This window comes from Coffea arabica, chromosome 8c (genome assembly GCF_036785885.1).
Source record: "Coffea arabica cultivar ET-39 chromosome 8c, Coffea Arabica ET-39 HiFi, whole genome shotgun sequence".
Lineage (NCBI taxonomy): Eukaryota > Viridiplantae > Streptophyta > Magnoliopsida > Gentianales > Rubiaceae > Coffea > Coffea arabica.
In genome coordinates, this window is record NC_092325.1 from 22,373,588 (window position 1) to 22,387,707 (window position 14,120).

Below are 14,120 nucleotides of genomic sequence, written 5' to 3' on the forward strand. Positions count from 1 at the left end.
CCTAGGTTTCAACAGATTCATTGCTGATCAAAAATTAAACAAAAGACCAAGGCTTCGTCAAACATTAACTCTGGGTATCCAACATACTCATATCAGATCAAAATTGAACAAAATAAATGCAAGGCCTCTAAACAATTCCATCAACTAAATCACAAGGGTTTTATCAAACAAGTAGAAATAATAACAAGTAACTCCAGCAGTTAAATTCCATCAACACTGAAATGCTTGTAAAAGTTATTCAAATAGCCAAGGGCTTCATCAATCATTAGCCCTTAGCATCCAACAAACATTTCTGACAACGAATAAACAATAAGTTGGTGTTTTACAGCCCCAAAAATCATGAAAGTTTAATAAATAGTTTCCTTATCCAAACTCGGCTAGGAATGGAAAATTTTCCAGCAGCTACATTTCAACATTTCTGGTTTAAATCCTCCAGCACATCAGATGTTTCACTACTAAGTATCTTACAAGACTTATGACAACATTTTTCAAGCATATCCAATCATTATACTCCAAGAAAACAAATTCAGAAACCACTACAAGTTTCAGTTTCATTCCCTCGGCAATTCACAAGTTTTTCCAGCACTTTGCTTCACCATTTTCAACCAAATTATCAATCGTATCAAAAGTTTCACATCTATGCAGCTTACTAGGCTTAAAACACGCCTTTCTCATGCATTTCTAAACCATTTGATTCCAAGGAAAAATTCCAGAAACAAGTTAAATTTCCGGTTCAACCTCTCGGTTTCCAAAATTTTCCAGCTACTCAATAGTCTTATATCCAACTTTTCCTTCGGCTAAAACAAGGTATTAGGTACTCAAATTCGACGTGTAAATTCTTAACTAGCCAATTAACATTTCCAGTTCAAAATCATATGCAAACAACAACTATAATCATCTAAATTTTCCAGCTCAAGTCTCTCGAATTACCAAAGAAAATTTCCAGCAGCTCGTTAGTCTTAAATCAAATTTTTCCTCGGCTCATTTAGTGATTTAAGTACTCAAATTCAACATGCAATTACTTAACTAACTGATTAACATTTCTAGTTCAAAACTCAGATTCGATCAACAACAAAAATCATCCAAATTTCCAGAAATTGGTTCAGCTAGCCTCGGATGAAGTTGCGTGCGACAGTTTGCATTTTATTCTTATTTTTCTTGCTTTACTGAGCTAATGAGTTGCATGCAGAGCTTAATCATCTTGTTATTAACCAGCTAATCACAGTTACAAGCTCCGATTGTCAAGAAATAAACCAAGTAAAACTGCATTATTCCTAATCAAGCTCAACCGAGCTCGGATAAAATTACATGCAACAAATTCTTTTGTTTCATCTTAATTTCTTGCTTAGCCGATTGATTATCCTCATGCAATACTTAATCATCTGATTCTTAGTGATATAATCACATTTGTCAGCTCAGATTACTCCAAATAAGCAAGATTAATGCTGCATTTTCATTTCAGCTCTCGGCCGAACCATCTCTGTCAAAAATCAGATTTCTTATCCTTTGATTTCATCATCCAAGTGCCTAACCATTACATGCAAGTTTATAACCAGCATCATCTACCTATAGTTAGTTAATCTAGGACCAGATTTTACCTCAGCTTGGGAGTTCAAGTTGTGCGACTAGCAGCTACCAAATTTTTTTCTCGGCTCGCTGGTGAGCTTGGTATGGTTGGTTCGGGTTCAGCTATTGCAGATCGTGGCGTTGATTGTTGGATTGATCCCAGCTGGGTGCAGATGAGGAGGGAAAATGGATAGCTCGGCAGTGATGAAGGGGATGGTGGTAGGTAACTCGCACAACTCACCTTTCTTTCTCTCTTTCCCTCGGACAGAACAGAAGTGAAATTCACAGTCTCACTCTTTTCTTGCTCAGGCTTGCGGATATAAGAAGTGATGGCTTTCGGTCCTCTTCTCCAGCTCACAGATGAGGTGAAGAAGGACTGCAGGTCTCTCTCATTTTTCCTTCTAGCTTGCGGACAGAACGAGGTAAGCTCACGGTTCTTTCTTTCTTTTCGCTCTCGGTTCATGGCAGAGGAGAAAAATGGTGATTACAAGTGCTGGGATGATTTAGAATTAGGGTAGTGTAGTATTTGTAGTGATTTGAGGTTGATAAAATGGAATGGCCGACCGTGGATACAGCTGGATTGTTTGGAGTGGAGAGTGAAGCCGGTGGAAAGGATTAGAAATGCTGAAATTTTGAGCTTGTCCGTGGAGTGGCTGCATGGTTAATTTTGAAATAGTGGAGGGGTGTTTCGGTCTTTTCACATCTCTTCCTAATATCCACTTACGTCCTTAGTTCTATTCTAATTGTAAAATTTTACCCCAAATGTAATTTAAACACTTAATGCTATACTAAGCTTGCAAAAACTTAATTATTGAAATTTTTTTTTTTACGTCCCAAGCTTCCCACTTAATCTATAGCCTATTGGTCGTATAATGTATTGGTTAATATGAAGGATTAGTTTAGCCTTTCGGCATTAATACATCCGAGTTACCCATCTGAAATTTTCTCCTTAACCTCACAAATTCTTACACCTTCGAATTTTTTTGAAATTGATCGAATGATTAACGTAGCACTAAAATATGTTTAGTTAATCTATGAATTGGTATGTAATCATTTCCAATGGCGGGAATGGAGATAATACGGGCATGGTTAATTTTGAAATGGAGGAGGGCTGATTTAGTCTTTTAGCATCTTATTCGACCTTCCACTTAAGTCCTCATTCGTAAGCTAATTCCAAAATTTTTACTTCAAATGAAATTTGTTAGCCTACTAGTATTTTATTCTTGCAAAAGTTCAATTATTGAGATTTTAATGTTCTAAATGTAATTGTAAAGGATTCCGCTGACACTTAATATTATTAACGCTTAGACTTGGCTGTCGGAACTCAAAGAATTATCCTCAAGGCATTAAAATAATTTATGCCAAGAAGTATTAATTAATATTGGCAAGAATCAAAAAATTTTAATATTTTGCACAATTAAGTTGTTTGTAACATAAAAACTACTTTTACGTACTTATTTAAAAACAAGTAGGAATAGAGGTAGGATTTATTTAAGAATCAATATGCAATTGGAATATACCTAGATGAATATATATATATGTAAGCATTTTTTCGAGGTTCTCACAGTTTTCATTTTTTATTTATTTATCTCTTATTTTTTTTATATAGTTTATGGCTGCTAACATTCCGTATTTTGATGATAGACTGGACTTTATTCCTGATCAATGAGGTTATGAGACTCATGTTTTTCCTAATGATCAATGGGCTGTTGCAAATTGTGGAACTTATTTTGCCTCAGGTTATTCAACTGACACATGTCCCGCATTTCAAGATCATCTAAGTGCTCCAATTGATACTTTTGGAGATTTTCCACCTCGATTTCAAACGTGATATGACCCTTACCCAAACAGGTATGATCAAGGATGGTGGGATAATTCCAATTTTAATTATGCGACCGGGCCAATGGATTTCCAACAGCAAGACTCTCAGCAATCATTCTCCGTGTCAGGTATGTCTCTTGAAGAAATGATGGAATTACTAACTGCTAATTCATATCGATCTCAATAGGAGTTACAAGCGATGGCGGATCAAATGAATCAATTGACATCCAGGATAGTGTGATTAGCTTCTCACCTTGAAGAATTGCCCTCACAACCCAATATCAACCTTGAAGAAGATGAGAGTGCAATTATCCGACCAAATGACATGGAACTGCAAGAGTTTCAAGGAAACAGATCTAAAGATGCAGTTGAAAAGGAAAGTGAAGTGCAAGAAATGAGACCCCAATATCAAATCGTCCAAGTGAATGAATCCAGTGTACAATCTCCAAATGCGGTGATATCTTCTCCATTCCTTAATTAATATTCTCCTGACTCTTATTCTTCAATTCCTGTTAATGAAATTGACTTTATTATACCAGAAAATTTTGAATTTCATGACAGGAATAAATTAAGAGTGGCGATGGCAAGATATCTTGAACTAATAAATGCAAGTGAGGGAGGAGTGAGTGGAGAATGCAAATTATCGTTGACTTGTTTGGCGCCATTTACTAGTCCATGGAAGCCCGTAACTCGTGTGCTCAAGGATTATTCTATTTACGAGGGCTATCACTATATAGAGGATGAAGCATTAAGACGAGCCACAAGATTTTATCCTCCATGAACAAAACATGATGATGTCTAGCCAAAGACATTAAAGAAAGGCGCTCATTGGGAGGCAACCCAATTTCTTTTAGTTATTTGTTCATTTTTGTTCGTTAGTTTAAATATATTCTTCCTTGGATTTGATTGATTTTTGGCTTCAAATTTCATTTTTGATGATTCATAGGCATCCCTCTGACATGACGCGCCCGCGTCAACTGGGCACGTGGCATATTGCGATTTCCTGGTGCTTAATAAAAAGGGTTTCGATCCTCTTGACGTGCCCGCGTCAAGTCCCGTGAAGAGCTCATGGTCAGATTCGTCAGAAGGGGTTATTGTCCTCATGACGTGCACGCGTCAAGTCACCTGGAGAGCTCATGGTCAGATTCGTTAGAAAGGGTTCTTGTCCTCATGACGTGCCCGCGTCACGTTCGCGGGAAAGGTACGTATTCAAAAAAGCTCATGAACGGTTGTTGATTGTCGGTTAATCTCTGTTTTTGAATCCCGAAAATAAAATTTGCCAATGAAAAAAAAAATTTCAAAAAAAAAATTTTAAATTTTTGTTTCACCGTATCTTAGATTTTCAAAGTATAATTTTTTTTAACTAAAAAAAAAAAACAATTTCTCTTTCTTTTTCTTTTTCTTCTTTTATTTCTTTTTCTTTCTTTCCTTCTTTCTTTTCCTTCTCCCATGTTTCCTCTCTTGTTCGACTGAAGCCTTTGCCCGCCATCCACCAGAGCTCTCCACGCGTATCTCTCCATCTCTGTCCACCGCATCGCCAACAGCGCTGCCAGTAGCCGCGACCCCAGCTTCTCCTCGCACGACGTCAGCCCGCAGCCCACGGTGCAGCCAGCGCCGCCGCTGCTCTCCGCCATTGCCACCGTCTCCCGCGCCCGCGACAGCCACTGAAAATCCACCACACCCCGCTGCCTCCTACCGCGAGCCCAGCCCACGTCCTCGATCCACAGGCGACGCCTCCGCTACCCCAGGAGCAACTCGCCCTCTGCCTCTCTCGCTTTGGGCTTGTGCGCGCGATCTCTCCTCAGCAGCCAGACGCAGCCTTCCACCAACACACCCGTGACCACCGCCACTCGAAGGAGCATGCCGCCACAGCCGCGGCCTCTCTTCCCCTCTTGACCCTCGGGTAGCGCGCCACCTCTTCTGCCCACTTCGTTGCGCCGCCTTCAGCCTCTACCAGAGATTTTGTTTGGCCACTATCCGCGACGGAGATGAGCGAATGACGAACATCGCCCGCTAAGGGGCAAGGATGTCTTAGAACATGGCCTCGTACCTGCACCACGTTGGTTTTGTGAGGACTCGCAAATTTCTTGTATTTTTCTCAAAAAAAACCCTTTTATTTGAAAATTATTATTTATCAAAACCCACTACCCAATTATTTCACAATAAGTGTAAGTAAACCTAGAAAATAGGGTTTTACGCTTCGGTTTCAAGTTTGGAGCAAAATTAGGGTTTTCGCGATTTTCGCCGGATGAATTTTCGGTACAGAGTAAGGATTAAATTTGAGGATTAAAAGTGACTTTTAAGTGAGAAATAATATGTGATTGGTAGCAATGATATAAGGTTAGTGAATGGGAAGTAAAAACCCTACGCGAACCGGCGGGTCCCGCGCACTACCGATTGAACGCACCACTTGACCACCATTTTTCTCACCAAACAAATTTATTGAACTTGAGCAAAATATCTTCTCTCTTGGCAGCAAGGTTGACCGAAAATTAGTGGCTAAAATGACAAGGAAAGAAAGAGAAAAAAAGAAAGGTGGTGGTGGCGACAAGAGCTTCTTAATTAAGACCAAGACCATCTATTTAAACACCAAAACTTAGCAACTTTCTTCTTCATTTTGTTGCTGCTGGCCGAGAGGAGCAAGAAGAAAAACAACAAGGGAAAACATTCCATTTCATCTTCAATCCAACAACCAAGTGAGAAATCAAACAAAACAAACCGATTAAACTTGTCCTTGAGTGATTAGTTAGTGACTTGTGGTGTGATTTTTGAAAGAGAAAGCTTGGGCTACTCTTAGTGAACTCTAGTCAAGGTAAGAAAGCTTATCTCTCCAAGTTTTACTTTCAATCTTGTTAAATTAAGCTTAGCAACTTGATTTTGTGGTGGAATCATGGATATTATCTTGTTTTGGAAGTTTTCCCCAATTTATATGATGAACTAGGGCTTGATGAATTTCTGCCCAATTTGTTGTATGAAGTATATATGTTGAAATTAAGGTTATAAGAGAGGCTTTGGTAGTGATTAGACCAAGAAATTAAGGAAAGTTCCACTAAAAACTAGAAATTCCAGAATCTGGAAATTTTTCCCAACATTCTGTCCGAATTTGAATCCCTATGTTAGAGGTCGAATTGGCCTTAGGTCAAAGAAGAAAAGTTGTAGAGAATGGTATTTTATAGGTGCCTACAAACTTTCAGCTCAATCGGAGCAACGTAGGATGTGAAAAGTCCAAAATACCCTTACTGTTTTAAGTATTTCCCAAGCAGTCCGTGTGATCAGTTAAGTCCAGTTTATCACGTTTTTCGACTAGGATCCATTCTGATTTAGCTTTTTGCCAAAACATGAAAGTTGTAGTATTCTGAATTATCTTTCAAATGCCTCTAAGAACACCTGATTCGGAGTTGTGTACTCTGAGATATGTCCATTACAGTGTTCTGCATTTAAACAGCCGATGAATTGGTTTCTGGTTTAGTAATTTGAGAATTTGACTAAGTTACATTAGGAACTCGACTAAGTGACCTTCATGAATGTTGTAGCTCTGTGTCTTAGCTTCGAAAAGGCATAGGTTTTGTCTCAATCCGATAAGCGTAGCTTCGGATATGTTATTTCCGCATTCGTACGTCAAATCTGTCTTGTGCTAAGTTGAATTTCTACACTTGTGATTGTTGTAATTCTTATTCTTATGATATTGTGAGCCTATGGAACGGCTCTTGACTTGAATTGCTTATGTGTGATGTTGGGTTGTGGTTGAGAAAAAATAATGAAGCCAAAATGGCTGGAAAATTAGGTAAACACAAAGGGCGTGCTGCCCAAATTTTCGCCCGAGGGCTAGGTTTCTATTTGAACTTGTATACTTTTGTTAGGCCAATACCATGACCGGTTTTCCATTTTAAAATATGATTTTTCATCCTTGGGTTCAAACAACCCTCTTCTTACTTGAAAGTCATCTTTACACGTTTTACTCTTAATTAGTCGGGTTTCTTTGTTTCCCTTAAATGTTTTGCTCGATAAACTATAATAATGTTCTCTTGTTCAACCTTAGGTTTCATTGGTGATTAAGGGTAATATCCGGAAGGATATTTTGCACGATATTTTGCATTTCTAGGTGAGTGTTCCTTATTTGACTTTATGGCTTGTTGTTATCATTTGCTAATGTGTTAATTGCTTTGAATGATGTCCAAAACGAGCTTCTAGGCGAGTGTGTACTTTATCGCACTCGACCTAAATAACTGTACAATTTTCAAGGATTTATTGATTGAAATGTTACTTGCGCATGAATGTAAGCCTTTTGGGGCTGAACTGGCCATTGCCCCTTGTTACCGGTCGTCTCGAGCCAGAAGCGGACTCGGTCGGGCGAACATTTGGTATACTCGAGTATTACCCTGTAGGTTGGTGGAGATTGGCCAACGGCCAGGACGGGGTGAATGAATGAATGAATGAACGAACGAACGAACGAACGAACGAGGGTTTATTGATAAACGAAAAATGCATTTTCAAATGATTGGAGGAATAAGGGGAAATGTCAGGAGAACGAATGAACGAAATAACGAATTGCTCCTTATGAGCCGTATCCTTTTAATGAATGTGTTACTATCGCTTTCCATTGTTAATGTTTCTTGAATTATTGATACTCCATGTTTAATGTATTGGATTGATTATCTGATTATGTGTTCGGAACCTCACTGGGCTTTTAGCTCATTCCTTTAGTTTTATTTTCCTTACAGGGGAAGGCGAGCGAGGACGTGAGCTTGAGATAGACTAGCCAATCTAGTTTTGTTTCTTTTGTAGTGGTTCTCGCCTAGTGCTTGGCACGGGCTGGACGTATGAAGGATTGAGAACCCTTGTATATTTGATGTTTATATTCTCTTTTGGGTTGGCAATGTATATAAGTTCCGCTTTAAGTTTGGATCAATGCCCTATTTATTCTTGTGATTTATTTCAATTTTTAATTGAGGACTGTAGCGAACGACTGAGTCCCGGCGAGAGTTGGGCAGGCGGCCCGCCGAACCCTCTGGTACGCCTTAGGGGGAGGTGGGGTCGTCACAGGTTTCCCTCCGTAGCTGCCAAATACCCCTTAACCACTCAAGAGGGAAGTTTCGTTATCCTCTTCGCTTTAATTATTTTATTTCCTCCATTGAGGACAATGTAGGATCTAGGTGTAGGGGGGACAGCTATGCCAGTTTTTAGTTTTCAGATGTTCTTCTTTTATTTTTAGTTTGTCATTTGTCTAGTCTTCGTTTACTTTTTTTAATGAATACTAAAGTTTGATGTTGGATTGTTGACTCTAATTGTGCTATTGCCAAGTTTTAATAATAAAAGTGTATCAAGTTAATGTGGTTGAGTCCAAGAATATCTCTTTGGTGAATATCGGCGATTGTTTTACGCTTTTAATTTTTGGTTAACTTTCCTAGGCATAGGGAATGATTGTTGGCATTTTCATGTGAATTGGTCCGGTTATTAACCTTAGTTCTCCATATTTGAAAATGAGCCAAGTTGATGCAAATTTTCTTTTGATTTTTGTGCTATATTGAGTTTTTGTGTTATTTAGCTGAGAATAAGAGTTGACTGTACTCCGCTAGTTTTTACTACTGAGTAACCGGGAATTTTCACCAAAAGTGTCGATTCTCGCGTCAAAAAGTAGTAATTTCTATGAGTACGTGGTCGTATAGCAATAGGAGTTGAGTAACTGGGCTCCTTCATCTGGCAAATGTTGGAGTTCGTGTCAAAAGGCTCCCATGGCTATAAGACTAAGTCTTGTGTTACTATTGAAAAAAAAAAAGAAAAAAAGAAAAAAAGAAAAATATGGAAAAAAGGTGATGGTTGTGTTAATGTGTGATAAAAGTCAGCTTGCCGATTTATGGATTTAATGTTGAGATTTTGGTTAATAGTTGGACCATTCGCTGATAAATGTTGAGCGACCACTCATTTTTCTTAGATTAGTTAACCTGAAATTGGAAGAGTTTATGGTTTAGAAGTTAACCGGAGTGATGTTTCTTGGACTTGACCATTGATACTTCATTATTATTTTTCTTGGTATCTTGGCAATTTGGTGGATAGAGCAGTAGCCACTATCGAATATTGGTGTTTGTTTGTTGTTCTCATGCTTGAGGGCAAGTATGGTTTAGGTGTGGGAAGAATTGATACATTGTAATTTTATCATTTATTTTATAATTAATTTCCCCTATTACCTGACCCGATGTAAATTAATTGCTAGATTCTACTCACTTTTGATATTTTGCATTTATTTGAAGGAGTAGAATGAAAATATGATAACAAGTGCCAACTTAACAAGAAAAGAGCCCAAATAACATAGCTTATCCCAGAGACATTATTGGCAAAGGAAGACTTTTGCCCATTTTGGTAATTTCAAAAGAAGAGAGCAGGAAATAGGGCTTCCTTTTCCTGGTGTGGGCCGCCGCAGAGAAGGAACGCTACCTTTGAGTGGCGTTTGTGGACTTTTCAGTCATTAGCTTTTTGAGTAGCTTGAGGTCACGTAGGGACGGAGGGAAACAAATGAGTTATCCTCTGTAGTATCTTTTTCCGCTATTCATTGGGTCAAACTAAAGCCTCGCAGGCGAGGACAATGGCCGCGGTTGTTGTTTCAATTTTGCGTAGGTTTCTCGCATCAGATATGAACTAATTTCTTCATTCTAGTCAAGGAACAACGGAAGTTTTGATTCGCCTAAAAATTGTGAGATCGATTTAATTTTATTTTTTCCTTTTATTTATTGGTATTCGCATATTCTTTGATTTCAGTACTTATGGTTATTTAATTAATTGATTGTCTTGGATCCGGATAATTAGTTAATTTGATAATCTATTGTCAATTGGGACGTTAAATCCGTAATTGTTTAATTGTCTCAAAATAGTGATAACTGGCATGATTGGGTTTGTGTCAGGGGAATACGCGGGCTAACCTAAAATAACTCTGGTAGTGTGTTATTTGGTTAGAATAGGGTTCCTCTAATATGTAAGGCAATTGGGGAATTAAATCTTACGGGCGTACCTAAGATTATTTCTCAAATAGAGCATTGATTAACGGGCGTACCTTAATCATCGACACAGTAAGGAGGGGTTGACTGTCATCGCTTGTTTGGCAGTTATAACCTATTTATTAGTAAGTAATTGGAATTGGCTTTGCATCAATGATCAATTAGGTGAACCATTGCTAAAGTTATTCCTTGGCTAGATCCTTAATTATCACTCATTAGATTTTAGTAAATTGTTATTTAATTTCTAGTTGGCTATTTTATTTTTATTATTTTACTTTTAGTTGAATTGTTTAAATTGTTACTCCTGATATAAAAACACCCCCCTTGTCACTGTGAATTTGGAAAGGAACAAGTACTCCCAATCCCTGTGGATTCGACCCTGCTTACCACTATCTACAGAATTTTACTTTTAGTTTGAGCAGATTTTTATTATTGCACAGGCTGACAACCTGTCACCAATCCACCATGGCCACGCGTCAGTTTGGACTCGGTGATCTATCAGTTCAGTTGGATCAGTTCGGAATGAATGGTAGTCAGCTCACGTGCTGCCGCCGCCTCTTCGATAGATGGGCCTGGTAGGCCGCAGCTCCTGAACTTCTCGAAACCAGCAGACAGAGCCCTAAGAGGACTCCTTCTCTACTAGGACTATTAATCCTATACGAAAACTACCACCAAGAACTTTATAAATACAACACAATGGGACAAGACAAGGTACGCTTTTTCTACATCAATCAATACTGTCGCTCTATTCACGGCTAACACTGACTTCACCGTCGGAGCTACACCGGGGAGCAAGCCCCGCCGTTAGTCTCTCTTGTAGGTCAGTTCACTCACCCTGTTAGTACCAGTTCGCTCCATCTCAGTTCTCTCAGTTTAGTGCTGCTCAATTCGGATCGCTCTCTCGGCCGTCGCATCAGAGGGCATTCTCGTAGGATCTCTCTACATCACCATTCATGGGAAGAATACAACCATCGATTCCCACAGACGATGTCAATTGTAAAATAGAAAAAATTCACTTGTTGAACTGATCTAAGTGGTTCAGCCAAGTGAGCCGAGCTGTTGAGAAGAATATGCCTTTCGAGCTGACCTAGGTGCTTGATCATACTGACCTAGGTGGTGTATCTGACAAGCCAGCCTTGTGATCACCGAGATCCCACGAGGTAGAATACTACCACCACCTAACCTGTTGTGATGAGATGAACTGTGTTTGTTCAAACGAACATTGGGGAGGTTGGATGAATTGGCCTCCTGTCAATTCTTGAATATGACCCGTGCAGAGGCCCTGTCCCCGGCCTGGACACGTGGCAGCCCAGGTATGGCCGATCTGGGCCTCGGCCCCAGGCCCCTGGCAGCCGTCCTGAGCCGCGCTGATGCTAGGGCTCCTGAAGGGGCAAGGCACCATCCCGCAGAGGTCGGAGGGAATCCCCCTCATCGCGGGATAAGGGCTATGCCGGGCAAGTCCAGAAACGTACGGAGGTCGGACTCCCTTAGCAGGTATGAAAGGTAACGCACACCAAGGGAAAAAAGATACGCTCACTATTGACCGAGGACTCTCAACTGCTTACTCCCGTGAACTAGACTCACCGGAAAACTAACTTGATCGTCGGAGCGCCCTCGGGGACAACCCTCGGGCCCCCATTTGCTTGTTCATTCTTGTTTGTTTTGCCGGCTTGGAACCAGTTCTTCCATCAGCGCGCCGAGCTAATCAGGTCAGCTCGGTCCGGGGAAGTTCAGCGCTTCTTCAGTTGGCGCCGTCTGTGGGAAACGTAAGGTAATCTAAGTTGTGTTGATGGCAAGAACGCGATCGAAGCGAACGGTAGAGAGCACCAGTCCTGGAGGCGGTGAGGGATCCCAGCGAATGGAGGTGGCCCGGGGCGCCGGGGGCTCAGCCCTTTCAGGAGAGAGGCGGCAGCAGATTTTCCAGTTCGTGACGGAGAACCTCCCTATGCTGGAAGACATCATCCGGCAGGCGAAGGAGGGGGGCAAAGCCGGTGGCGCACAGACCTCCAAGGCAAAGGGGAAGGAGAAAGAACCACTCCTCGACCCCTCGGAGGATGAGTCACGCGATCAGCCCCCCAGAAGGAAACGGCCACGGACTCCCCCTCGGTGGTCGGGGATAGCGGGAGGTACTCCCGCGACCGGTCTGCGGGGAGCCGTCCAAGAGACCCCTCCCCAAGGAAGCCCACGCGGAATGGGTTCGAGCGTTACCCTGCCAGGTCTGTCAAGAGCCGGCCGCGCGATCTCCCCTGGAAGCCTGCCCAGGATGCCCAGGACGAGCTCGAACAGATCTTGCGGCCGCAGTTGTACGAGGACAACTACTCCACCTCGCCATTTCCCCGGGAGATAGAGGATTACCCCCTACCCCGGAGGTTCAAGATCCCGAGCATCGAGATGTACGATGCTTCAACCGACCCGGAAGACCACCTTTCGGTCTTCCTGACGCACATGCGCCTGCAAACAGCCGCGGATGAGATCCGCTGCAAGACCTTCCCCATGTTCTTAAAGGGGAAGGCTCGACTCTGGTTTCAGGGCCCGGCCCCCGGGTCTATCCGGAACTTCCCTGAACTGGCCAGGCAGTTCGTAGCCCAATTCGTTTCCTCGAAGACTTACTCGAAGAATGCCACCCACCTAATGGCTATCAGGCAGAGCCATGACAAGTCCCTAAGAAATTTCATGACCCGCTTCAATGCGGAGAGTCTGCAGGTCAAAGACAAAAACGAAAAGGTGGTCATGGCCGCCTTCGTGAATGGGCTCAGGGTGGAGGAGCTCTTCTACAAGCTGGCCGAGAAGTCGCCGAAGAATCTGGAGGAGCTCCTGACCAGGGCGCACGCGGTTGCTAATGCGGAGGAGGCAGGCCGTCTGAAGAAAGAGTCAGATCGGGAGTTCGGAGATCGGAAGGGACGGACAAACCCCCCAGAGGGCAAGGATGTTCCGGCTAAGAAAAACGTCTTTGACCGGCTCTCGAGGGAGAAAGCCCCTGCTCCGCCGCCTCTCCCAGAGAAAGGCTACACCCCCCTAACGCGGCCTAAAGCCCAGATCTTGGCCGTTATGGAGGCGGAAGGGCTGGCAGGTCGGCCGCCCAAGATGGGAACACCTCGGAACAAAAGGAACCAGGACCGGTACTGCGCCTTTCACCGCGACGTGGGACATGACACGGAGGGATGCTGGGCCCTGCGGAAGGAAATCGAAGATCTGATCCAACGCGGTTTCCTAGGACGGTTCGTGCGGCAAGGTCGTTCCGGCCAGGAGCCCGGACGCACCTACCGAGGAGATCGGGGTGAAGGCCAGCGGCGCGACCGCCCTAAGCGGCGGTACGAGCGTCGGGGTCCTTCCCCCGACCAGGATTCCCAGAACCTGGCCGGGGTGATAAACACCATCGCCGGAGGCCCCACCGGGGGGGATAGTCACACAGCTCGGAAAAACAGGCGACCTCCCCCCGAAGAGGATGACTCCCTGAAGCGGCTGCGCATGGACGAGGAGATCACTTTCGGCCCAAGGGATGCGGTTCCCCTAGCGTCCGAGTACCATGAAACCATCGTGATAGACATCGTTACCAACAACTACCGGGTGAAAAAGGTGTATGTCGACCAGGAGAGTGCGGTTGACATTATGTTCTATCGGGTGTTCAGGGAGCTCGGCTTGGAGGACGGGCAGCTGACCCTAATTCGAACACCACTGATGGACTTCACCGGGCCCCCTATCAACCCGGAGGGGATGATCACCCTGATGGTCACGGTAGGGTAG

General features: G+C 42.7%; 1 protein-coding gene across 1 annotated transcript; it reads left to right on the plus strand.

The window, feature by feature from the left end:
- Positions 1–12,767: 12,767 nt before the first annotated feature.
- On the plus strand, positions 12,768–14,120 carry LOC113739153 (uncharacterized). The gene has a single exon (XM_027266396.2). The coding sequence runs from the start codon at positions 12,768–12,770 to the stop codon at positions 14,118–14,120; it is 1,353 nt and encodes a 450-aa protein (XP_027122197.1).